Source organism: Onychomys torridus, chromosome 17 (genome assembly GCF_903995425.1).
Source record: "Onychomys torridus chromosome 17, mOncTor1.1, whole genome shotgun sequence".
NCBI classification, from domain to species: Eukaryota; Metazoa; Chordata; class Mammalia; order Rodentia; family Cricetidae; genus Onychomys; species Onychomys torridus.
In genome coordinates this window covers 59,872,773-59,899,483 of record NC_050459.1, presented here as the reverse complement: position 1 = coordinate 59,899,483, position 26,711 = coordinate 59,872,773, and the positions used below count along the sequence as shown (strand labels likewise).

Here is a 26,711-nt window from a genome sequence, read left to right as displayed (position 1 = left end):
CTGCACAAAGTCACCTTCATCCTGACTTGATGAACCAGCTCTGTACACATCACCTTCATTCTGAATTGATAAACCATCACTGCACAAAGTCGCCTTCATCCTGACTTAATAAACCATCACTGCACACATCACCTTCATCCTGACTTGATGAACCAGCTCTGCACACATCACCCAGACTTGAGCCTGGGCTCCCCAGCCAAAAATTAAGTTCTCAGAGGCAAGCAAATGAGGTTCAGAGTCATCAGGAGCAGGCAGGAGCTAGCTGATGGTGACAATCCCCACATCAGTGATGACCCTGGACGGGAAAGAGGCCCTGGCTCAGCAGAAGACTGGCTTCATTTGCTGCTCTGCTCGGACTGCATTTGGAGCAGATTGAATCACACTCTATTTCTTGTTCTTAGCTGCATGCCCTAAGAGACTGAGTTTAACACTGTGGCAGGAAGGCTTCAGGGCTCCTCTTTATAGGTACTCAGTAAGTAGACCTTTATTCGAGGGTACACTGGTAGAGCTGGTGTGTACACGACTGGAAACCCTCTCCTGAGCAACAGTGGTTCTCATCTTTTATGTATGGAATCTGCATATAGGCTGAGGTTAACCAGCTAAATGACTGAGTCATTTTGTTTTAAAGAAGCCAGCTTATTTTACCCAATTATAAATCTTGAAAGATTCAGCTGATTTTTTAAAATCTCTTATCGTTAAGTTCCTATTATTAAGAATTTGATGGCATTCAGTAGAAGAATATGATTGATAGTTCTCAAAATTCTAGCTCAAGAGTACAAGAGAGATCCTTTTGTAATTTAAGTTATTTGTGTCAGGATCAAATCATCTTTGAAGAGACCATTGAATCATCTGGTAATGGAAGACAGAAGCCACATCTGAGAGCCAGAGGCTGGAAAGGATAGTGCATACAAAGACAGATTCCCAGCACAGGCAGGCACTGGGGCAGAGACTGAGCGGAGTATCTGCTGTGCAGCCAAGGAGCTTCTGAGTATGTGTAGGCCTCTGAAAAAGTGGAATGTAAAATCATGAGGTCCTAGGGCGTTTAATTCTATGTAGGAACATGACAAAAAGATGATTTTCAAAACACAGTCAAAAGGGGGATTATACAAAACATAGTGCTAGAATAAATGATCAAGCAGAGCTGGAAAAGGTAATTATTTTTTACACCTAAATTTAAAATCTGGCCAACTAAGCCAAAGGGTCCCATGGGAACCCTGAAACAATGCAGGCTGTTACCAAGACACTAGGCTTCTCTCCACAAACTGATGGCATGTTCCCGTTGCTGAAGACAGCACCTGCTCAACTCACCAGACATGGAGACATTTGGCTGGTGCCTCCCTGGAGCCTGCGTCCTTTCATGCTAACATCTTTGGTACAGGACAGTATTCTGCACACTACCAAAGGAGAGACATAAGTACCAACCTGTCTATAAACTCTAGATCTACAACAGTGTCCTGCCTGCAAGATGGGCTAGTGCAATGATGGCACAAAGTTTGTGGAGTAACCAACCACTGTCTGGTTTGACTGAAGGCCCACTCTAAGAGATGAAAGGCTATACTGTTTGGGTGATGAAGAATCTGAGACTAGATAGCACAGGGACTTAGGGTATAACACTTTGCCAAAAAAAAAAAATGTAGCAATAAAATGACTCCTAATGACATCCTACTTTCTCCCCCCCAAAAAAAAATTTAGCAATAAAATGACTCCTAAGGGCATCCTGTTATACTCATAATTTGTTGCCTGCTCAGCTATCAACAGAGAAGCTTCCTTCTACAGCAGATGGGAACAAATACAGAAATCCACAGCCAGACATTATGTGGAGAGAGGGATATCTTGGAACACTCAGAAGATATCAAATCGCTCCTCTTAGGGCTCAGGGAACCCTGTGGAAGAGGAGGCAGAAAGACACTAAGAGCTGTCAGAGGGGATGGGAGACACTAAGAAAACGAGGCCCTCTAAATCAACATATGAACCCACATTGATGGAGGCAAGGCAGCATGTACTGGGCCTGCAGGGGTTTGTACTAGTTGGGGTCTAGAGCTAAAAAGAAAAGTAGTCACATGCCTCTATCCCTAACCCAGAAGCAATCTCCAATTGAAAACCACTTATACATGAAAATGAGTTTCTACAAAGGGAGTCTCACTGGGGAGACAAACTACTCTTAAGGGTAGGCCGCATACCCAGCAGTAGATGACCAACCGAAAATGAACTCAATTGGCAGCTTTGGAGGTTCCTCGACTCATAATGTGACAGAGTTCTTCCTTTAAAAAATTATTTTTTAATATTGTATATTCATTTTTACTATGTCTATATTTTCTTCTCTCTTTTTACCCTGCAGGTCCTTTGCATATATACTGTGGTTTCCAGTTTAGTAGTTTTATGGGATTCCTGAGTGTGTGACAAGTGGGTCTTTATTTCTTGGGCCTTCTCTTGGGCTCTTTTCCCTGGATTTGTTTGCTGTGTCCAATTCCAATGCATTAGTTTTGCTTTATCTGTTCTATTCTATTCCCATAGAAGAGTGTTTTCTAGTGAAAGGCAGAAGGGGGTGATCTGTATGAGAGGGGAGGTGGGGAGGAGCTGGAAGGAGTAGAGGGAGGGGAGCTAGAATCACAATATATTACATGAGAAAAAAATAACATTTTCAACAAAAGGGGGAAACATCTGGCCAGTTAAGTGTTCGGACACAATTAATCTGACCATAAAATAACTGGGAGACCATGTAGGCATGTAGGGACTATTTATTAGCCCTGACTGTTGCTATGACGTCCTTTTCAACTTCAGGTTGGAACATACCAGCTCTAGTTGACACTGAAGACGATACTGTGAGTGATTTTATACCCTCTACCTGTTGTGTATGTTACCTCACAACGACCCAATATTTTCTATTTGTCTTAAAATTCAGGGCCAGGGAAATGGCTCATAGATAAAAAGTCTTTCCAAACAAGCTTGATGACCTAAGTTCATTCCTGGAGCTCCCCCAATGGTGGAGGGAGAGAACAAAGTCCATGGAAAAGTCCTTTGCCCTATACACTCTAACCATGGACATACCACATACATTATGTCTACACATGTAACAGTATGAAATGAAGTTATTTAAAAATTCAACAAAAGATCATCTTGGAGTTTCTAACCTAGGATGGATACTTAGCTTCTAGAAGTGACTACTTGGCTACTACAAGATATTTGAGCAATGTAGAACAAAACAAGGAACAGATTATTTTAAAAGCAACCCACAGCTAAACATTATTTACATTAATTCAACACCATTTCATGAGACCTTTCTTAACACATATGTTACGGAAAGGATAGTTCACTGGCTATGAATAATTCAATACTGCATGAGATATCTTACATGTTCCATTTTTAATGAATTAAATTTTTACCTTCTTAAATTTGTAGTAAAAAGAAAAATCTGAGTATGCTAGAAGGAACGAACTGCTGAGCTTCTAGCAAATGTACCTTCACTCTGAAGAGATATTAATGCATAAGAGATCTTTCTCATGTTGAAAAGGTTACTCACAGGACAAACTATAATGATAATGCCCTTGAATCATAGTTTAGTATCACACTGAACTGACTAAGGAATTGCAGTAGGAAGAAAGAATCCACACCTTCTGGGCACCCTCCTTCCTCTGTGATTCCTCCCCACTCCAAGTTTTGATTCCTCCCCACTCCTGTGTTTTGACCTTGTTGGGGGATGAAAGCCTTACTTTCTGCTTTTCAAAAGGCAAATTCTACATTCAGCGTTGTTGCATTTAGCTAGTGCTCTTCAAATAACAGCCCCATCCTTCAGTGCTTGGTTGTGTTTAAGGGGTAAGAAACACAAGGACAGCCATAAGTGCTTTAACACCAACTGTCTGATGTTACCTTTGCAGTGTTGACAGGACAGGTGGCTGGCTGGGCATAAGGGCTTGGAGCATACTTTGCTCAGGACTTTATGGGACTTCTTTTAACATTGAATGATGCCATGGAAATGTATTAAGAATCTTTCATTTATCTCTTCTAACGGTGACTTTTGCCTCAAGGCCAAAAGAATCCCCCTTTAGTCTTAAATTATAGTAACTTTATCAGGATATGTTTCTCCTTGGTAATGGTTGTTCCCAACCACTTGCCCGGAATATAGTTACTATGTTGTTTTATGGAGTCTTTTGTGTTAAGGGGTGATGATGTTTGAATGAGAATGGCCCCCATAGGCTCATATATTTGAATGTTTGGTCCCTACTTGGTAGAACTGTTTGGGAAACATTGGGAGGTGTGGCCTTGTTGGAGGAGGTAAGTCATAGAGGTGGACTTTGATGTTTCAGAAGCCTGTATCATTCCCAGCTCTCTCTCTCTCTCTCTCTCTCTCTCTCTCTCTCTCTCTCCCTCTCCCTCTACCTCTACCTCTACCTCTACCTCTACCTCTACCTCTACCTCTACCTCTACCTCTACCCTACCTCTCCCTGCCTCATGCCTGTGGATCAGGATGTAAGCTCTCAGCTACTGCTCCATGCCTGCCTACTGCCATGTTTCCCACCATGATGATCAAAGACTCTAACTTTCTAGAACCATGAGCCCCAATAAACTCTTTGTTTTGTAAGTTTCCTTGATTATGATGTCTCTTCACAGCAAGAGGAATATAATTAATATAGGGGTTTTATGGCAGATGCATGACTTGCTCAGTTCTGTGCTACATGAGAACAAGTTGTCTGTTTCATAACTTGTTTCCATTTATTAACATCTCCATTTTCTTGTGTGTATATGTTGTGTTTATATGGCATATGTGTGTATGTATGTGTGTATATAAGGTATGTTTATGCATTGTATGTGTATAGTGTGTATGTATATGGTGTGTGTTGTGTGTATATGATGTGTGGTGTGTGTGGTGTGTGTGTGTGTGTGTGTGTGTGTGTGTGTGTGTGTGTGTGTGTGTGGTGCATTTATATGAATATGCCAGGACACAGGCCCATGTGTGGACATGCAGAGGCCAGAGTAGATGTCTTCTCTATTGTTCTCCACCTTACTGTCTTGAGACAGAGTTTCTCATAGGACCTAAAGCTTTCCTTCTGGCTGGAATAGCAGCTACTGAACTCTTGTGATATGTCTGTTTTTGCTCCACAATACTGGGCTTACAGTCATATGCAGCCATGCCCATGTTTTTGTATAGATGCTGGGATTCAAACTCAGATCCTCATGCTTTCAGAGCAAGTACACTTAATCACTGGGTCATCTACCCAACCTTTCTTTCTATTTTTAGTTCCTTTACCTGCGTGCATGTGAGGCTTCTCTTTGATCTTTTACAAATGTGTCCTGTATCTTTCTAAGACACTTCTGTTTGTCTTGACATTGATTTATTTCCTGAGAATATACTCTGCCTGGTACTATTATTTTCTTTTGTTTTAAAATTAACTTTTCAAAACTGAATTCATGTTTTGTGAAAGTTTCTTTTGCCTGATCCTGATTTCCTTTGAGACTATATTTTCTTCCTACTTTGAATGCTATTAAAGAAAAAAAAAAAACCTGTCCCCCTTCGCCCTTCTTCCCACACCCTCTTTCTTTCTCCTCTTGCCCCCAGGGTGCAGTTGCTGTCCTGTTTCACAATCAAAGGCCTGCCTGAGCTTCTGCCTCATCTGAGGGCCACTGTCCCCACCCCTAGCTGTGTTCTGACTACAGAATAGTGTTCTACTACTGACCTCTGGGATGTGAGCGCAGGTGGAGGAGAGCCTAACGGCTGTGTGCAGCCTGTGGTGGCCGTTCCCGGTGGCTGTGGCCCTCCTCAGCTGTGGGATGATATGGAGCTTTACCAGGCCACCTTCTTATTCAGATCTCAGTGCCACTCCTGTGAGGCACCTCACAAACCAGAGCTACACAGAGGTGTGCTTTTATGAGTGACGGGCTGGAGAAACGCTAACTTTCTCACCCGTGTTGTTTTAACCGAGTGTTGTTTGGGGCTTCATAGAAAGTGCTTAGAAGCCCTAGGAATGGAAGCAAAGACAAAGCCTGGGCAGGCCTTTGGCTCAGGCACAATACAAACTCATCAGTGTGCTCGTTTTCTGAACTTCCAAGCAGTCAGGGAGCAAGGGGGAAACAAGGGCTAGTTTATATTAGCCTTCGTATGTAATGAGAAAATGCCATTGTTGGGTGAAGCAAGCTTATTTCCAGCAGTAGACCTTCAGTGCTTTCATTTAAGAGGTAATGGATGCCAGGTGATGATATTCCTAGCTGGCACAATTACAATGGCAAGAATTAGGTCTTTCCATCTCCTGACAAAGAATCAAAAATCCTCCTTTTCCTTTTGGGACCAATATAGATGACTTTGGTCTTGGTGATGCAGGGCTTCCAGGTGTGAACTTGTCTTGGATCCTGGCGGTCATTGGCTGGCACTAACGAAGGCTCCTTTGTTGCTGCCATCAGGTTGGCCTGCATGTGAAAGCCAGAGTCCTCACATGCCATTTCATCACAAATGAATAGGTGATCCCTATTCATCCCTTGGGATCACGGGATATCTGGGGCTCCCAGGGGAACTCTACTTGAGTCAGGTCATGTTTGCACGTGCACGCTTGGCCCAGGAGCTATGTCGCCTTAGCCTGCCTTCTCTTCTTGGCTTGGTTAACCACCTCATTTTGCCTTTGAAGCTCTCTCACATTTGGCTGTGACTCTGAGTTTCTCTCATCTGTGTTGTGGATTTTAGGCTCATCTGTTATTTCCTCCTCATGTGCTTTGTTTAATATCAGGAACACTCTCACAATAACAAAGCTATAGATCTTCAGATCGTTATCTCTGCCACTCCCAGCAGGGTGGGGGATTTTAATGGGAAATAGCCTTCATAACTTTTTTCAACCCTTTTTCTGTTTCTTCCAAGCTTGCTTGCTTTTTGTTTTGACTGCTTCCAGCTGGAGTGGACCCTTTTTCTTGTCAAGTTCCTCTTCAGACAGGGTGGGTGGGTTATGTTTGTCTGAACGTCCTTCATTTTCTCCTTCCGGCTCTTCTCATCTCTATCAAGGCATTCTTGACGTTTTAATGGACTATCGGGGTCATCTTCTACTTGACTTTCTTTAGAAATTTTCTCTTTCATCCTGTTTTTGCCTAGAACCTTTAAGAAGGCTCTGGAAATTTCTGGGGGGGAAATTTAAAGCAGGAATTATATATTTCAATTGAAACAATCCTTCAACATTTGGCTAAGCTGATATAGGTGACTGAAAGCCCTCTGGCCACCAGGACTGTGACAGAGATAGATTCCTGGGCCCTCTGTATTCCTTAAGAAAAGTATGCTGTCTTGTGTAACACAGTCCTCTTTCTAATCCACATCCCACACCAGTCCTGTGAGCCATTCACTACTCACAAAACAGAGCCACGCCGAGAAGCTTTCATAGCTGATGAGCTGGAGATACGCTAAAACTTCATCAGCCATGTTGTTTAAATCGTTGTCCTTAGGGACCTAATAGAAGAGGTGTTGAGTCTAAGCTACACACTGTATAGAGATGTCCAGTCAAGAGACTGAAACGTGGTCAGTTGGAGGAGTGGTTGTGTTTTCTGTATTGTGACAAGAATCAGGAAAGTTGCTTGACTGCAGGTCAGAATCCACCATCATGTCTTAACAAGGAGCAGAACACCCAAAAATTAGAACAGTAGAATTGTTTGTTAATTCATGTTGGCAAAGGGGTAAGGGGAAGGATGCACCAAACCCAAAATAGAATGCTGGGATATAAGCAGATGCCAGAGTGCACCAATAACCCTCTGTCCCTCTCCAGGATCGAATCTCTTCCTTACAATTTTCCCAGTTTCTTTATCACTGAGTGACTTCCCTCCTGTTGACATTATAAACCTTTGGCAGACTGGGGGCTGATGGGTTGTTGTTGCGTGAAGCACCCTAATTCCTGATACGTTTTCCCATTCCTGATATATTTGAGGAGAAACTGAGTTAGAAAAGAATAGCAATGAGATTCCTCATAGCTGAAGCCTTTTCTTAGCTGTTCAAGTCCCCTTCTGCTCCTCCTCACCTCTGGTGCTGACCTGAGATGATGTCTCCTCCTCAGAACCCACCAGCCTCCTGAAGTTAACTCTCCTTGCTGTCCTCTTGACTCAGCAGCCTCCATAACTGTGGTTATTCCACACCGTACTACATTTGAGCTCTTCGGTTATCCCAGTTTTCCTAGAACTTAAGCATCTCCTTACACATGGGATTTTGACTGGGAAAACATGGAGGCTCTGAAGTGAACCTGGGTTGTTATTCTCCTGGAGGGAATTATATGTGCTAACCCTTTGTTAATCCTTCTCCAAGGGAAAAACATGCATCGTATCACCCAGGTGCTCAGTGAATATGGATTCTTGAGTTTGTGTGTTCATCTTATTTATGTTGCCCCAACATAGTATTCACAGATAAGTATGATAAAGTTGATTAAGGCAGACATGGTGGCTTACAACTATAATCTCAGGCCTTGGGAGATGTTCTTGATAAGGGAGAATTAATGCCATTTTGAAGCCAGCCTGGGCTATTATATATGAAGTTCCAGGCTAGCCTGGGCTATAGAATGAGAGACCTCAGAAAAATAGATAAATAAAAATTAGAAACCCCAAAGACTAAACAGATAATTTGCTTGGGTCATGGTGTTAAAGTTTAAGGTTGGTCCTAACACTGACTTTTTCCTGGTGAGGGTGTCATCAGGACTGGATCAGGATGAGGACACATCAGACATGGAAAAGCAGCATCAGGAGGGCGAGAAGCCTCCAGGAGCCGGATAATGCCTGGCTCTCCCAGATCTGCCCTCCCCTCTCCTCTTCTTTTCTCTCCCTTCCCCTCCCTTCCTCTCCCCTCACCTCCCCTCCTCTCATCTCCTCTTTTCCTTTTCTCACACTTTTCTTGCTTTGTCTTCCTCTCCTCTTCCCCTCCCTCCCCCCTCCCCTTTCCCCTCCCCCTTCCCCTCCCTCCCCCTTCCCCCCCTCCCCTCCCCCTCCCTCCCTCCCCCTTCCCCTCCCTCCCCCTTCCCCCTTCCCCTCCCTCCCCCTTCCCCCTCCCCTCCCCTCTCCCTCCCCTCCCTCCCCCTTCCCCCCTCCCTCCCCCTTCCTGTCTCCTTTCTATTGCTTTTTCCCCCCTTCCTTTCTTTTCTTCTGAGACAGGGTCTGGCTCGGAATATGGTCTGTTTCCCAAATGCTGGAATGGTAGGCATGTATCACCATGTCTAGGTAACAACACAGGAACACACCAAGGTCTCAGGAAACCCAAAGTAACTCCTTCCAATGGCAGTGTCCCCGGTGACCTACTCACCTTATACTAAGCCCTACCTCCTAATATCACCACACTGAAAGCCAAGCTACCGCCACATCAATTCCTTTTTCACAAAAACCACGGTATAGTGCTTCCCCAGGCTACTCAGCATGGGGTATAACACTGACATCCCCAACTTCATGACACATTTCCTGCTTTCTCTCATCCAGCACAAGAGCACTCATCCTCCATGACTCTGCCAGTCTCTCCTGGTGTTCTCTGGGGCTTCTCAAAAGGGCAAGGACATGTGTCTAGCATGCACTGCCAGCCCAAGTGTCACAGAACAGGCAACCTCCCTGCTTCTGGTGACAGCTGAAGCAGTTGTCACTCACTGGTGCCTCAGAGGCTGCTGTCACTGTCCTCATCCTCAGTGCCCAAGCCTCATTGTGCATACACTGCCATGCACATTAATTCCCTTCAAGTCCCTGCCTAGACGACCAATGCCCCTTGAAGGCTTCCTGTTCTGTAAAGAAAGCTTGTAGGGCTGCTTCAGCACTGTGTCTCCCCTGGCCTCACACAGGATTTCACAAGGCATCCAAGGGGTGCTTACTTCCTGTCACAGATCAGGTGTTATTACCAAACGGGATTCTTCAGACAGGGGCTCAGCACTGAGGACATTCTGTAACTCACTCTTCCCAGCTCTGAGTCCATTTGGCAAAGTGTGGAGATACTTTTGGTTATGACAATTGGATTAAGGAAATGCTGTTAGCCCAAAGTTGGGGGAGGCCTGGGATGATGCTGAACACACTTCGGCACACACAGGACACTCTTCCCACATGTTCCAAGCTCAGTTCTGTGGTGAATTTGAGAAGCCATGCCTGAGATGATTTCTTTGTCTAGGGATGCAACATCTCCTGCAAACAGGCCTAGGGAAGCCTTCTGTAGACCACCAGATCTGTTTGACTGTACCTGCCGAGCTTCCACATCAGGAACCTAAGACTATCTGTCCTTCTGCACAACGATTTCCATGTGGAGTTTTGTTGAGGTTTCCTCTACTCCACATCTGTCTAAACACAGCACTGCACTGTGCTTAGCGGTGAATCCTATACAGTGAAACCCAAGCTGTCAGATCTGATAGCCCCCCCCCCCCTCCTGTGGCTAACGTTGCCCTGGAGACAGATACTATCAATCCTTCTAGATCCAGATGTGTGTATTGCTCCCTACACAGCTCTCGGAGGCCGCTGGAATGCATTTTCTTACCTATAAACTAAGACTTTGAGCAATGGACTCCACACTCTGTTCACAGTTCAGTCCTACAGACTAATGATAGAACTTTGACCTCTCAGGAAATAAAAATATAGATATGCATAAAGGACTGTAACCCACATTTTCTGCCTAAAAATGTGTCCTAAACTAGTTTCTGCACTCTGTGTGGGAAGAGCACATTGTTTTATAGAAAAGTCATTCTAAAAAGATATGGTGTTTGTGATGTGGAAACAGAATTTTCAGTTTCCAGCTTGAGGTCAAAGAATTGAGGCTTTTGAGGTAATGGGAAGCATTTGTGGGCATGATGTGCTCCCTAGAGGGGTTCATGAGGTCAAGGTTCCCTGGAATCATTTTATAGTTTCACTTACCGCTCAACCACAGTGTCCCTGGGGACCTGCTTACAGAAGCGGGCCCATTGCCTCCGTAATACAGATAGCATTGTCCAAAATGCAAGTAATTAACATCAAGCTAGAAGTCTATATGCAGCATGAGTCAGTTGTTTAAGACTTCTTTTTAAATTTATCTCTGAAACAAAGATGTATCTGCACATGGCCATCTAACCACACATATTCCCATTCCCTCTCAAGGGTGGGGTAGTCAAATTGGAAAGATTTTGGAAAATACAAAGACCGTTCACACAGCAATAGTGGGATCCGCACAATCCCATATTCTCAAGGAGCATTGAATGGCTTCATTGTGGGTAGCTTGAGTCCTGCCTAGGAGGTAGGAAACTTCAAAGGCAGACATTCCAATCCCTCTTGTTTAAGATCCCCTGGTAGAGTGTCTAGCCTGTGGTATATTGACAACAAATACTTTTTGAGTGAATGAAAAGAATTCACAAACATCTAAAGTGGAGAGCTGGAGACAACAGGGCAACCTTGGATTTGCCTTTGTGAGATCCCTCACCTTGCCATTTAAGGGTTGGGCCTGACCCATCTCCCTGATTTAAAACACCAATGAGAGAGGGGCAGCACAGATATTCCTGGAAAACACAGAAGGCTTTAATTCAGGCCTAGCAGGTGACTTGTTCCTGATTCTGTGATGGACCCCCCTGTACCCCACGCACACTCACTCACACTCACACACTTTCAAAGCACAATTTCTCCAGCACTTGGCCATGCACATGGTTTCCTTCCACTCATCTGGTAGGTTTGGCAAGGGGAACTGTGCACACAGAGACTTTGTCAGAAGCACGCTATAGTGAGGCTGAGGCTTACGTCCCCATTGGTGTCAGGATGGCCTTCCTTCTTGACCCCAGCTTTCTGAACTCTTCCCATCCTCCAAGTCCCAATCCAGCCTGAGAACTCGCCATGCCTCCAATGTTCTCCTTCTCTGATGCCTTCCTCTGTGCTTGTTTTATCTGCTAAGTCCATTTTTAGGGCAGGAACCACGTCTTCTGTTGTTTCCAATGCTTCCCAGCAAACCCGGGGATGTGGCTCTCCCCTTTTGATGTTATAACTAAGACCATCTAGTAATTTGACCTCGGTAAGGAAGGCTAAGAGATTTCTGGAATCTATGATTTGGATTATTGTATAAATGTCAACAGTGGAATAAGGGCACAGGAAATAGCCAAATATTTCAAAATACCATCTCACCAGCAGAATTTCTGTAACGGTTGGCTCCCAGGAAACACCAGTTCACATTATCTACATACTTATACACACACACACACACACACACACACGTATGAAGACATTCCTGCCTGCATACATAAATACTTGTGTGTGTGTATTTACATTTACAGGTATGCACACAGACAGTTGCACACACATATATTTGAAGAGCAAACCCTCAGAAGAACTTAGCAGATCAGCTAGATGTTATGTTTGAAAGAACAGGGCATAGCAAACAACACATAAGCTTTGGTGGAGATAATCTACACTAGTCTAGAGCCAAAGACCTGCTCTGAGAGCTGAACCAAATGGCTTCTCTGTCAGGACCATGAGTCACCAGGTGCTGGTTGTAGCGGAGCAGTGGGGCAGTGGCGGCTTTTGTGCATGGAGACTTGTGCTGTAAATAGGTAAAGACTCCCTACAGGGACTGTAGCTATGAGGGGACTCTCAGTTTTAAGTCATACTGTTACTCCCCAGGCTCCTCTTCCCAGGTCTTTACTCCTTCCAGCTGTACAGAAATCCTTTGATCAAAACTTTCGGGCCTAGGGTTGTATATGTCTACTTCATTAACTCATGAGGTAGGGTGCACACACAATGCTAGAATTCCTTGACAGTCCATATAACACTGGATATTTCCAAGGCTTCCCACAGTCCTAAACCAAAGAGTGATGGTTTATTGTGGATCATTTGGGAATGGGGACTGTGTTGTTTGTCCCACACCAGGGAAATATCCACAGACAAAGCCTCTTGTGTCCCCCTCTCTGGACGTTAGATTTCTCATGTGTAACACAGAACTAATGTTTTATGTCCCAGAGACTTCCCAGAGCCCTCTCCAGGACAACCTGAGGGCCCCAAGGGGGCTATTCCAATGGCAGGTTGACTCTAAGGTGTCTTTCATCTGATGTTTTATTTCCCATATCTGCATATTTAAATATAATGATTTTCCTGATAAGATAAATAAAAATTGAGTGGCCAATCAGGGTGCTCTTCTCTTCTGTCTTGAGTTTACTTTAAGCCTTTTTGCACTTAAAAAAAATGAGGAAAAAGAAGAAGGAGGAGGGAGGGGAGTCAGTTTGTATCTTCCTGTAAATGTACAGACAGAACCAGACATACATGTGTTTTATTTTCCAGGGAGATGTGTATCCAACAGGATGGGAGAGTTCACCTCACCGTTGTGTACTTTGGGAAAGAAGAAATGAATGAAGTCAAAGGAATACTTGAAAACACTTCCAAGTAAGTGCGTCTGCTTAGTTTTCCTTTCTGTAACCCTGGATAGCCAGGAAGGTCAACCTCCCCACGAGACCACCCTGTCTGACACTGGTAATGTCGGGATGATAAGTTTGTCAGTAGACATAAGCTGCCCTGTTTGGCAAAGGTTTAGAGCATGGGCTTCTGGGATCTCTAACTGAAGGCAATCTCCCTCAGTACCACACTTGAAGACTTCCATGTTTGCAGAGTCAGATTGAGGAAGAACATAGCTGTGCTCTGAGCTCCAACTCAGCCCCTGCTCAACAGTCTAAGAGTAATACTCAGGCTCAAATCCCATCTATGGAGCACATGTTCTCACCCTTTCATCTCTGCCTTTTATGCATTATTCATTTAAAGACATCAGGGGACACCCAGAAGGGGTGGCTGAGGCAGGATCCTTGATTAAACCCATCCAGCAAACAGAAATTACTTAATCAAAGCCTTTAGGCCTGGTGTTATATGTTTATAACTCATTGATCAGTTGCAGAGTGTAAAAGGGTATTCAGAAGCAGCAAAGATGGATTCTTTTTTTTTTTTCTTCAAGATAAATAACCCATGGCATCCTGTGCAAATGAGGAGGCAGGCACGGTACAGTTGTGAGCCACATTTGCTTGCCATAGAGGTGTGCAGACTCAGCTGAGAAGTCAGGTGGACAACTGGGATAGATGTGAAGCTTTGATGGCTTTCACAGTACTCAGTGGCAGAACTAGTCTGAGCAGGTCCATATGGTTCAGATAGAAACAGGACTGTCTGCTTTGAGTTTCTGGTATGTGGTAATTGGATGACAGTTGAAGGAAAAGCTTCTAAGGTGGAGATCACTTTCCATGTTATTCCATGCTGGTACCACACTTGTGTTAATGGGCACAATTAAAATTCCAAACATCCTGGAAGCAGAGGTCATCAGCTGTGGCTCTCCGACCAAGAGCCCCACCACATCTGTTTTTGTAAATAAAGTTTAATTGGATATAAGAAGGTCTGTTGATATACATGTTATTTATGGCCGTAAGACTCAAAAAGCCTAACCAATTTACTCTCTGGCTCTTTATAGAAGAAGAAAATTGTTTACCTGTATCCTAAAGGAATAGGAGTTAAAAGTAGTAAAGAACCATGTGTGAGGATCATCACATGGGGAATAATTGGATACACTGAATGTAGCTGAAATAGAAATCTCAGATAGGGTTCAAGGTAGAATTTGTCCTCCTCATATTTTGTCCACTGTTCGGGCTGGAGAGATGGCTCAGGGGTTAAGAGCACTGACTCTTCTTCCAGAGGTCCTGAGTTCAATTCCCAGCAACCACATGGCAGCTCACACCTGTCTGTAACTCAAGTTTCAGGGAGCCCCACACCCATGGCAAAAACACAAATGCACATAATAAAATAAAATAAAATATATTACAAAAAAAGAAATAGAAATCTTTCAGGTCTAATCTTTCCCTCTCTGCTCAGCAGTGGAGAGCACAGATGGTTAGGACTCATGTTCTCTGCCCAACAGGTAGCTGTGAGCATCTTTGCTAATATCCATTCCTGGACAAAATAGTTTTTAAAGTTTTCCAGGTGCTTCAAACCTGCAATCAGGATAGAAAAGTACTGTAAGAAAAAGTGGTGGCCACCCCTGGGGCTGCACCCTGAACTGCAGGGAACAGCGTCATTCCAAGTCATTTCAACGTATTTTAAGTGTCTGTGCAGGCAGGTGATTCCAGTGTGCAAACAGAATTGGCAAATCCTATCCTCTTGGGTTTGGCACTTTTTTCATATCGCAAAGGATGTTGGGACATTTGCTGATGGTTACACAGATTCAGATTTATAGAAACTGTATGTACAAGTGGCAGGCTACTTTAAACATACTATAGGAAATATTCTTTCTAAGGACTGGAAGGCCTAAGTACTTTTATCAAGTAAGTCTTCCCCAGACATTGACTAACACATTTGTGTCTTTCCACAATGTTCAAACTTATTAAAAGGCAATACATTCATAAGATGTAATGATTTTAAGATTTATTTTTACAATGTATATGTGCATGTTTTGCCTGCATGTATTTGTGTGTACTTTGTGGTGCTCTCAGAGGTCAGAGGAGGGTGTCAGATCCCCTGGAACTTGAGTTATAGCAGTTGTAAGGTGCCACATGGGTGTCAGAAATCGAACCTGAGTCCTCTGCAAGAGCAGAAAGTGCTCTTAACCATTGAGCCCTGTCTACCCCACGGTATCTATTGATTCTAATTGTATCCATTAGTCAGATAATTTGTCTACCTTGGTAATCTGACTGAGGCAAATATATGATTTTTTATTTTAATCTTAATTTCTAATATGAACACTCAACATCACAGAGCACATAGCATGCAATAAGTCCATTAATAAGCATAGATAGTGGTTACAGAATGAATACAAGAGGCGAAAGCAGATGTTAGGATTTAGAAGTGGACTGAGAAAAGTGTAAGTAGAGTCTGTGTTCCCAAGACAAAAGAACACAGTACAGTAAAGAGGTTATGCTGTAGGGGTCAAAGGGTGGGAGAGTTAGGTTTGGAAGTGATGATGTTGCCAGCTGTGGAGACAACTGGATAGAAACTGCTCTGAGCAAGAAATGGTGGATTCAAGTCCAGACAGGAAGGAAGTGGACAGGTAGGCAGTCAAGTAGGCCATGTCAACAGCCATATACAGAGCCAATCCAAAGACCTTGAATTATGAGTTTGTTCATCAAAGGAAAGATAGTACCAAGTAATTATTGAATTTGGATTTATGATAAAGTGCGCACACACACACACACACACACCCTAAGGCTTTAATGTCTTCACTGTTCTTTATAGATGGTAATAATATTTGTTCAATGGCCTTTTATTTTCAATTATTTTTATGAACAATCTCATTGACTATTCATAGCAACTTTTGGTGCGTGCATGTATGTGTGATGTGCATATGTATATGCATTTTCGCATGTGTACATATGGGTATATACACACATGTGTGCATGTATGTGGATACCTGAGGTGGACATTGGACATTTTCAAAGAAATGCTCTTCACCTTGTGTATAGATGCAAAACATCTCTCACTGAACTTTGAGCTAGAAGTCTGCTAAAGTCTGGTTAGCTGACTGTCCTAGGATTTCCTGTCTGTGCCTCCCACTTGCTAGGACTGCAGATGGGCTACCACATGGCTTCTGGGACTGTGGTTCACATGCTCACACAGCAAGTGTTTTTCCTGCTAAGCCATCTGCCCAAGCTCTTTGGCCCTTTGTGTCTGGCTTTTTGAGGTAGCTATCATTACCAGCCCTGTTTTCTAGATGAAGAAACTGGGCCTTAGGGAGATTGTCCCTGAGGCCTTCATTCCAGTCACATGAGAGAGACAAAGCACCCCCCCATGCCCTCCTAAGATTCATAATTGTTAGTTGAAGGTAATGAGATTTGTAATCAGACGAAATGACATTCACTTCATTAGGAGATCAGTATTGTAATTAAAGTGTTCTAAATCCAGCTAAATGTAAACATTTTAAGAATAGCTAAAAATACAGCCTTGTTTAATGACTAGTTTGCAGTGTTTTATGTTCTCTTTCCCCCTGTTTGTACTTCCTCAATTGAGCTTTGTATTTCGGTTGATTGCTACAGACTGGTGGTTTGTAAACCCTGGTTGTGATTCATTAGAGGATTTCAAAATCGATTCAGTGGGCTTAGCCCGGGATTTTGAACACGGAATAGAGCAGGGTGCAAATTTTCAGCATGAATCACAGGTAATAAGGATACATATCATTTCCTGAAATACTATGTGCCTGCATATGTGCTTGTCCTGCGATATGAAGACAGCATGTTGCTTTGTAAAGATTGTGGTTCAGCTGTTTACAAGCCACGGTCACAGAAAACAACACAAATTACTTCCAAGTCCCTGATCCTTAATCTACAGATTTTCCCAGGACTCATCTATTCTCAAATAAAAGCTTAACTCAGGAGCTCTCGGATATGCATAAGCTTTGGTATAACCTTGGATGCTTTCTAACATGCAGAATACTTGGACCCAGCCCTGGATACTGAGTCAGCAGGCTGGAGTTGCAGCCTGGGAACCAGTGTTTCATTTTCTATGTGCACTGTGGTGTCTGGTTGGAACTGTAGAAGAAAATATTTAAAATACTATAACTTATAGCTGAATTATCATGCATTGACAAGTTTATCTTTGTTTGATCATCAGGACACAGGGGCATCTTTCAGAGGAATCATCTCTGAGAATTGAGACATTAACAATGAGACACTGAGGATAGGCAACTAGCTTCTTGGGTAAGGTACATGCTGCACAAACATGAAGAGCAGACTTTGGATCTCCAGCACTCATGTAAACTCTGGGTGTGGTCATATGTGTCTGTAACTCTGGAACTGGAAGTGGGAGAGGAGACAGGAAGATCTGTAGAGATTATTGCACAGCTTATTTAGTGAATCAGTGAACACTAGCCTCAATGAGAGATTCTGTTTCAAAAGATAAGATGGACTTCAATTGTGAAAGATACCTGATGTTGACTTCTGGCTTCCATAAACACACTCACACACATGTACATGCAACCACATACACCTGTACACACGCAAACATGCATGCACATATATGATGCATGGATGTACACACACACACACACACACGCACACGCACACGCATACGGGGAGACACACACACACACACACACACACACACACACACACACACACATACACACACAAATAGATTGCTCTACCCCATGTGTGTGAGGAGAAGAGAAGCTTGTCCTTGTAGTGATGGTGGTATTATCATGGACCTGTCTTACCACAGTGTGTGTTAGCATATCATGCCTCTTTGAAGTCATTTCATGAAGATTTCATTCAGATAACGGAGGGGAGAATTTGTGTGTGTCTCAGGTAAGGAAGACCACATGTAAATTCCTGCCCTCTAGGGTGGCAAACTTCAAAAATCAGACAATCACAAATGTAAATGGGGATGTGAAAAAAATTGGAACTCTTGCCCACTGATGGCAGCAATGGGAAATGGTGATACTGGATAAGATTTCCATGGTTCTTTAAATGGTTCAGAATAGAATTACCATCTAAACTAGGAATTTCATTCCCAGTTAAATCCAAAAATAATTGAAAATCAGCATTTAAACAACTGAGCACAAGCATTCAGTAATATTATGATCAATTTGCAAAATGAAAACAACCCAAATGTTCATTTTGAGTTAATCTTTTATCCAGCCGCTTCACTAAGGTGTTTATTACCTTTAGGAGTTCCCTGATAGAAATTTTGGGGTCACTTAATGTATACTATCATATCACCTGTGAATAGCGAAAGTTTGAGTTCTTCCTTTCCAATTTATATCCCCTGGTGTCTTTTAGTTGTCTTATTGCTCTAGCTAGAATTTCAAGTACTACATTAAATCGATATGGGGATGGTGGACAGCCTTCTCTTGTTCCTGATTTTAGTGGAATAGCTTTGAGTTTCTCTCCATTTAATATAATGTTGGCTGTTGGCTTGCTTTATGTTGCTTTTATTATGTTTAGTTATGTCCCTTGTATCACTGATCTCTGCAAGACTTTTATCATGAAAAAGTGTTAGATCTTGTCAAAGGCCTTTTCAGTGTCTAATGAGATGATCATGTGGGATATTTTCCTCGAGTTTGTTTATTGCAGGTTACATTGACATATTTTCATATGTTGAACAATCCCTGCATCTCTGGGATGAAGCTTACTTGATCATGGTGGATGATCTTATTGATGTGTTCCTGGATTCAGTTTGCAAGTATTTAATGGAATATTTTTGCATCAATGTTCATGATGGAAATTGGCCTGTAATTTTCTTTCTTTGTTGAGTCTTTATGTGGTTTGGGCATTAAGATTGACTGTGGCCTCATAGAAAGAATTTGGCAATGTTCCTTCTGTTTCTATTGTGTGGAATATTTTGAGGAGTATTGGTATCAGCTCTTCTTTGAAAGTCTGGTCAAATTCTGCCCAAAACTGGCCCTAGGCTTGTTGTTGTTGTTGTTGTTGTTGGGAGACTTTTAATAACTGCTTCTATTTCCTCAGGAGTTACAGGACTATTTAAATAGTTTATCTGATCTGGACTTTGGTAAGTGGTATCTACCAAGAAAAATTGTCCATTTCTTTTAAATTTTCCAATTTGGGGGAGTACAAGTTTTTGAAGTATGACCTGATGATTATCTGGATTTCCTCAGTGTCTGTTGTTATGTCCCCCTTCTCATTTCTGATTTTGTTAATTTGGATATTTTCTCTCTGCCTTTTGGTTAGTTTGGATAAGAGTTTGTCTATCTTGTTGATATTTTCAAAGAACTAACTCTTAGTCTCATTGATTCTTTGTATTGTTCTCTTTGTTTCTATTTTATTGATTTCAGATCTCAGTTTGATTATTTCCTGGTGTCTATTTCTCCTGGGTGAGTTTGCTTCTTTTTGTTCTCGAGCTTTCAGGTGTTCTGTTAAGCTGCTAATATGAGACACTTCTAAATTCTTCATGCAGGCATTTAACTTTCCTCTAGCACTGCTGTCATTTTGTCCCATAAGTTTGGGTATGTTGTACATTCATTTTCATTGAATTCTGGGAAGTCTTTCATTTCTTTCTTCACTTCTTCCTTGACCCAGTGGTAATTCAGTAGAGTTGTTCAGTTTCCATGAGTTGTAAGCTTTCTGTTGTTTCTGTTGCTGTTGAAATCCAGTTTTAATCTGTGATGGTCTGTTAAGACACAGGGAGTTATTTCAATTTTATTCTATCTGTTGAGACTTGCTTTGTGATTGAGTATACAGTCAATTTTTTCGACTGTTCTGTGAGGTGTTGAGTAGAAGGTATATTCTTTTGTCTTTGGGTGAAATGTTTTGTAGATATATGTTAGGTCACTTGAGTCATAATATCTGTTAGTTCTATTACTTCTTTGTTTAATTTCTGTCCATTAATGAGAGTGGGCTGTTGAAGTCTCCCACTAATAATGTGTAGGTTTGATGTGTGATTTAATCTTAGTAATGTTTCTCTTACTAATGTGAGTGCCCTTGTATTTGGGGCAAAGGAGTTCAAATTGAGACATTATCTTGGTGGATTTTTCCTTTAATGAAAATAAATTGTCCATCTCCATCTCTTTTGATTAATTTTGGTTGAAAGTTTGTTTTGTTAGATGTAAGAATAGCTTATACCAGCTTGCTTCTTGGGACCATTTCCTCGGAAAATCTTTTTCCAACACTTTACTCTGAGGTAATTTCTATCTTTGATGTTGTTCATTGTATGCATCAGAAAGCAGGATCCTGTTTAGAATCCATTCAGTTGGCATATGTCTTTTTATTGAAAAAATGATACTGAGAGATATTAATGACCAATGATTATTAATTCCTGCTATTTTTGGTGGTGGTGGTGGTGGTGGTGGTGGTGGTGGTGGTGGCGGTGGCGGCGGCGGCGGCGGCGGCGGCGGCGGCGGCGGTGGTGGTGGTGTGTTTGTGTTTCCCTTTGAGTTTTGCTGGTGTGAGATTATCTATTGCCTGTGTTTTGTGGGTGCAGCTATGTCCCCTGGACTGGAGTTTTCCTTCTAGAACCTTCTATAGAGCTGTATTTGTGGATAGATATTGTTTAAACTTGACTTTGACTTTGTCATGAACTATCTTGTTTTCTCCATCTATGGTGATTGAAAGTTTTTCTGGGTATAGTAGTCTGAGCTGGCATCTGTGGTCTCTTAGAGTCTGCAGGACACTAGCCCAGGCCCTTCTGGCTTTTAGTCTCCATTGAGAAGTAGGTTGTAATTCTAATAGTTCTGCCTTTATATGTTACTTGGCCTTTTTCTCTTGCAGCTTTTAATGTTCTTTCTTTATTCTATATGTTTAGTGTTTTGATTATTATGTGGCATGAAGATTCTATTTTCTGATCCAATCTATTTGGTGTTTTATAAGATTCTTGTATGTTTATAGGTATGTCCTTTAGATTAGGAAAATTTCCTTCTATGATTTTTTAAAAATATATTCTCTCTCTCTCTTTTTGAGCTGAGATTCTTTGCCTTCTTCTATTTCTATTATTCTTAGGTTTGGTCTTTTTCATAGAATTTCAGATTTCCTGGATATTTTGTGTTAAGAATTTTTTAGATTTAACATTTGCTTTGACTGATCAATCTATTTCTTCTATTGAATCTTCAGAGATTTGCTCTTCCATCTCTTGTATTCTGTTGGTGATGCTTGCATTTGTAGTTCCTGTTCACTTGCCCAGATTTTCCATTTCCAGAATTCCCTTAGTTTGTGTTTTCTTTTTTGCTTCTGTTTCAGTTTTCAGGTCTTGAATAGTTTCCTTCCCATATTTGTTTTTTTTTTTTCCTTGGTTTTCTGGGCATTCTTTAAAGAATTTATTGAATTCCTACAGTTTTTTATGTCTTTTCCTCAATTTATGTAAGAGAATTTTTTGTTGTTGTTTTGTTTTGTTTTGTTTTTCGAGACAGGGTTTCTCTATGTAGCTTTGGCACCTTTCCTAGAACTCACTTTGTAGCCCAGGCTGGCCTCCAACTCAGAGATCCACCTGCCTCCTAAGTGCTGGGATTAAAGGCGTGAGACACCACCACCTGGCTCTTTAAGGGAGTTTTTAATTTCCTCTTTAGGGACCTCTATCATCTTCATAAAGTTGTTTTTCAGGTCATTTTCTTGTGCTTCAGCTGCCTTGGAATATTTGTGTCTTGCTGTTGTAGGACGGCTGGGCTCTGGTGATGCCATATTGCCCTGGCTGTTGTTGATTGTGTTCTTACACTGGTGTTTAGGGATCTGGTTTGTAGATGATTATCAGTCTAGGTGCTGATTTCTGGGTTTGTCTTTTTTGAATGGGTATTTCGCTCCTTGTTTCTGTTTCCATTTGGTCTTCTAGTCTTTATGTCCTGGATTTCTAGTGGCTGTCTGATCTAGTAGGAAGCCTCTGCCCAAGTGTTTTGGTGGCTAGCTTGGTCTTTGATGCAGCGCTGGGTCTCTGTTCTTCTGATAGGTGTGGTCTGTACCTGAGCAGTGGAATTCTGCAGGAGTGTGGGGGGCAGGGCCTAGCAGAGGTATTAGTGATGAGGTAGGAGAGGCAGGGCCACAGGATAGATCCTGGGGATCAGAATTTGGGGGGTGGGGCAGGTTGGCTGGCAGACAGTCACTCACCTCTCCTTCCAATTGGTGCAGACTGTACCTGAGACAGTGAAGTCTGCCAGACTTGGGTGGAAAGGCTGGCCACAGGGAAGATGATGAAGTGGGAGAGCTTGGAACGTAGAATGGGTCTTGGGGGAAGAGAATTCAAGGAGTGGGGTAGTCCAGCCAGCAGGCAGGTCACTCATCTGTTCCTCTAACTGGCGTGGCCTGTATCTGAGTAGTGGAATTCTGCCAAAGTTTAGGGCTAAAGTATTTTTTTAAATAAAGGGCTATCGTGGGAATTGTTACATTAAGATCATTTCTTTGCAGTTGTAAGGAAATGTCTACATTAGAAACAACCATACTAGGCAACAAGGGCTTGAACCACTTTTAATCCTGTCATTCTGAGAAACTCAAGGCAGTGGGCGGTGTGTGTGTGTGTGTGTGTGTGTGTGTGTGTGTGTGTGTGTGTGTTAGAAATAGCAGAAGCAATAGCTTTCTCGGGTCATCATAACTGCTACAAACTTGGAACTGAGAAGTCCCCACGCAACAGGTTTTTCATATCCAAGAAAAGAATTGAGTGGGAGATTCAAGAGTTTTGTTAATTAATAATACAATTCAAGAAGTAATTAGGAATGAATCATGTACCCTCTTGTGTGTCCATACTAGGAATTCACGTAGTAATGAGACAGAGAGCCCCATTCTGCCGTCTTCGATGCCCGTTCCTTGCTAGACCACAGCTACAGGCATGTCATCACATACTACATTTCATTGTAAGAGTAAATTAAATATTTCAAAACAAACTGTACGCTCTTGTTCCCTGCTCTGTTTTCTGCAACTCTGCATTTACCTTTTCTTGAAAGCTAGGGTTTTTATTTATCCATCCATGTCTGCTGGTCCTAAACTCTTTCAGATGTGGGTAGTAGGCTTATGTCAGTTAGGGGTAACTAAGGGCTTCCTGGTTAGCATTGGAGGGGACTGAACTCTCCTTGTAGGAGAAACTTTCTCCAGACAGCAAGTCCTTCAGGAAGTACCCGAAGAGCCTCAGTCATTTCTATCGCTTACCTCTAGCTATATCGAGTGTTTTTAGCCTCTCCATTGTCCTCATGTGTGCCCCTTACCACCCAGTACTGGAAACTTTCTGCGGGGGTGTGTATGTGGAGCTGCTGCCTTGAAAGGATTGGAACCTGCAGAAGCCTCTTGTGCATCGGTACATTTGATAGAGTAAGGTGTCAAGACACAAGAGAGTCAGCGGCAGGACTCCATAGAAAGCCCAGAGAGGGCTCTTTCATTTGCAGGAAAGCAACCAAAAGGTGATACTCAAGGTGAGAAGCATGAAGAATGAGAGCCCCTTTCACAGATATAGAGGAAGATCGTGTGTAGTAGAAAAGGGTCACCGAGGAGTGAGAGGAGGTGCCTGTCATGCATATCTTTTGACTCATCTATCATGACCATCTATGGCTTGTCACCAGAGTTGGGCCATAGACAGCAGAGTGAACAGGGTGCTAGCATGGGCCTCAGTGGTCTGCACTCAGGGCCAGAGGGTTTTTCTAGAAGCCAGGTATAGAAATCGTGCCATCACTCCACAATGGACTTTGAGGCTTTGCTCTCCTGGCAGCCAGGGGAGAACCATAGATGGATGACAGAGGTAGCACTGTTCTTCCCAGGCCATGGATGACTGACCACACCCTGCTTTCTTTGTGAGTGAGTATCCCACTAATCAGGGCCTAGACAGCTGTCAGGATTTCAGAGGATGCTAGAGGAAACTTGTCCCCTGGCTTCTGTGCCCAAGGGAGATGAAGGGGGCAGGAAGGACTGTAGAGGACAGAGTGCTATGGGGCATGGGCAGAGGTTGCTGGGACTTCATGTGTTTGTACCCCAGTAGTGCCCTGCTGTGTAACAAAGTGTGCACAGAGGAGATGCCCTCCTGGGGCTGCCAGTTTTCACATCATGAATGCTGTAGCCTGTGGGGTAAGTGGAGAGTGAATGTGATGCACATTGGGAATGAGTAGTACCCTGGAAATAGCACAGAATACCTTATCTTCATAGAAAGCCTGGATGAAAAGGGAAAAGAAAATTGCTGCTGTGTGAGGGCAGACAAAGGGTTTCCAGGAATAGTTCCCTGAGTAATCTTTCTTGAGAAGCAACACATTCATGCATACAGTTCGATGTTCAAATACTTTTTCTAAAGGTCTTTCAAATTAAGAACATCTCAAGCACTAGTACCATGGATGCCTCTCCTCTTTTTCCAAAGACTGTCATGTAAGGCCAGGCCCTTCCCCTTCCTTCTGTTGCTGTGGAGCAGATGATGGTGTTTATTAGGGCAACCAGCTTGAGCCAGGGTGTTCTCACGATAGATTTATTTGTGTGTTGGGCAGGCAGGAACGTCAGATGTTTGGTCTCCTCTTAACTCCGTAGCACCCAGCCTTTTGCTATTTGTTTGCCAACATACCTCCTATAGGTTGTTGTATCTTTCACACTGTTAGCTCAGACATCTGTGCCACTCACCCATTCTGCTACTCAATGTGAGCTGACTTCTTGGAGCACCTCTGCCAGTGGACTGACTGCAGGCTATCCCAGGCAGAGGTAATAGTGTCACTGCTCTCCCACTGTAACATTAATGAACGTGTGCCTCTTGCCTTAGGAAGTGTTGCTTGCTATCATGCATATGGAAAACATGTTTAAGCCAAGTATGGTGATGCATTCCTGTAACCCCAAAACTTAGAAGGTAGATTGTCAGTTGGAGCCTAACCTGGTCTGTATAACAAGACCCTATCTCATTAAACCTAATACATAAGCAAATGAATAAATAAATAAGCTTTTATATTTAAAATCTTCCATGATAGATTTTTTAAATCCTCTTTGGAGAGTTACCTTTTAAATGGTGAGTCCGATACAACCTGAGTGAGTACTGTGTTTTGAAATGACAAGCTTTCTACCCTGTAAACCAGATAACAAATACCCTTGTGGTCCAGGAGACAGGGTCTCAGAGGATATAAAAGCTGAAACAACTGGACAAAACAGACTCTGGATGGAGCATCTGGGCAATCTGGTTGGGAAGCCCCTTAGATGAACAGGTGAAATCCAGGCTTCTCCCTCAGGGGAAGTTTCCCTTGGGCAGGAGGACATGGGCTGGGCCAACTTAGAATAGTTGGGGCTGTGGAAATCTCTAGGAGCTGGAGGCTGCCTGCCAGGTCCTCACAGCGCTTGTGTGTCTGTGGAGCCAGAGTTGTACTTTCCTTAACCAGTGCCAGGTGTGATTCTGGAAAGGATCAGAACATAGCCTCAGTGCTAATTGAAGAAGCTGTGGGCTGGAGCTACCACCCCTGAGCAGAGGATCAAAGATAAAGCTCTGAAGGCAGAGGCGAATCACAGTACTGAAATAAATGAAGACTCATAGTCCAGGGGGATGTCAGAGCTGAAGGGGCCTTGGAACTCGGTGGACAGGGCTTAGGAGAAAGACAGCAGAGGCGAGAGAATAAATAAATCAGAAACACACCAAGGGCTAGAACCACTCTAACTTCTAGTCCTAAATCTGTATTCACATATATTCATAGACATCCAGTGCGTACCTGGATGACCAGGCACAGTTGTTGGCCCTGGATCTGGGTTTGCTGACTCAGAGAGCAGAGCTTTTCACATACTGTTGACTTCCACCCAGATCTCAGGCTGTAGGTCCTGTCTGGCGTCAGACGGAGGCTAGGCTGCACCCATAGATTCCTGAGATAAAATACCAAGCTTCTTCCAAGATCTGGAAGAAGACAGTAAGTCACAGAAGAGTTGCCAAACTGGTTTCTGTGATTAAACCTCCAGATACTAGCACCACTTAGCATGTGAGAAGCTTAGGACTTGGGTAATTTGTGTTGACCTTCAGCCAAGAGACTTGCAAGGAATATAAACTATTAATGATGGAAATAGTTTTCCTCCTGTATCTGCTGAATATATCAAGGCAGGAGAAGTTGGGGAGTGGTGGGGCCAGGCTAAGATAGGAAAGGCAGGGAGTGAGGGTAGAGTCAACCATAACCAAAGACAGATGGAGTCAACAAGGAGAACTGCCAGCAGATGCCAGCCACTGGGCACACAGACGCAGAAATAGGACTGAATGAGGCCTTTCATTCTACCTGATGGAAGGCTGTCCAGGACTCATTTGTACCAAGTAAATTAAGTTTTACCCAGATGAGTCTTGTTTCAGAAGGTTTTGCTACTTCTGGGGAAGTTCAGCAACTAAAGAATCTTCAGCAGCCTGGGCTTAGAAATCCATCTCTGCTAATGATGGCAGGAGCCAGTGCTTACATTGCCAGATCCCCTTGCTACCACTTACATAGT

General features: G+C 43.0%; 1 protein-coding gene across 1 annotated transcript in view; it reads left to right on the top strand.

Moving 5' to 3' along the window:
• Positions 1-26,711, top strand: part of Csgalnact1 (chondroitin sulfate N-acetylgalactosaminyltransferase 1) — a 148,621-nt gene that overhangs the window by 105,613 nt on the left and 16,297 nt on the right. Inside the window, exon 4 of the mRNA XM_036166651.1 lies at positions 13,195-13,296. Coding sequence (XP_036022544.1) covers positions 13,195-13,296 — 102 coding nt within the window. The remainder of the gene's footprint in view (positions 1-13,194; positions 13,297-26,711) is intronic.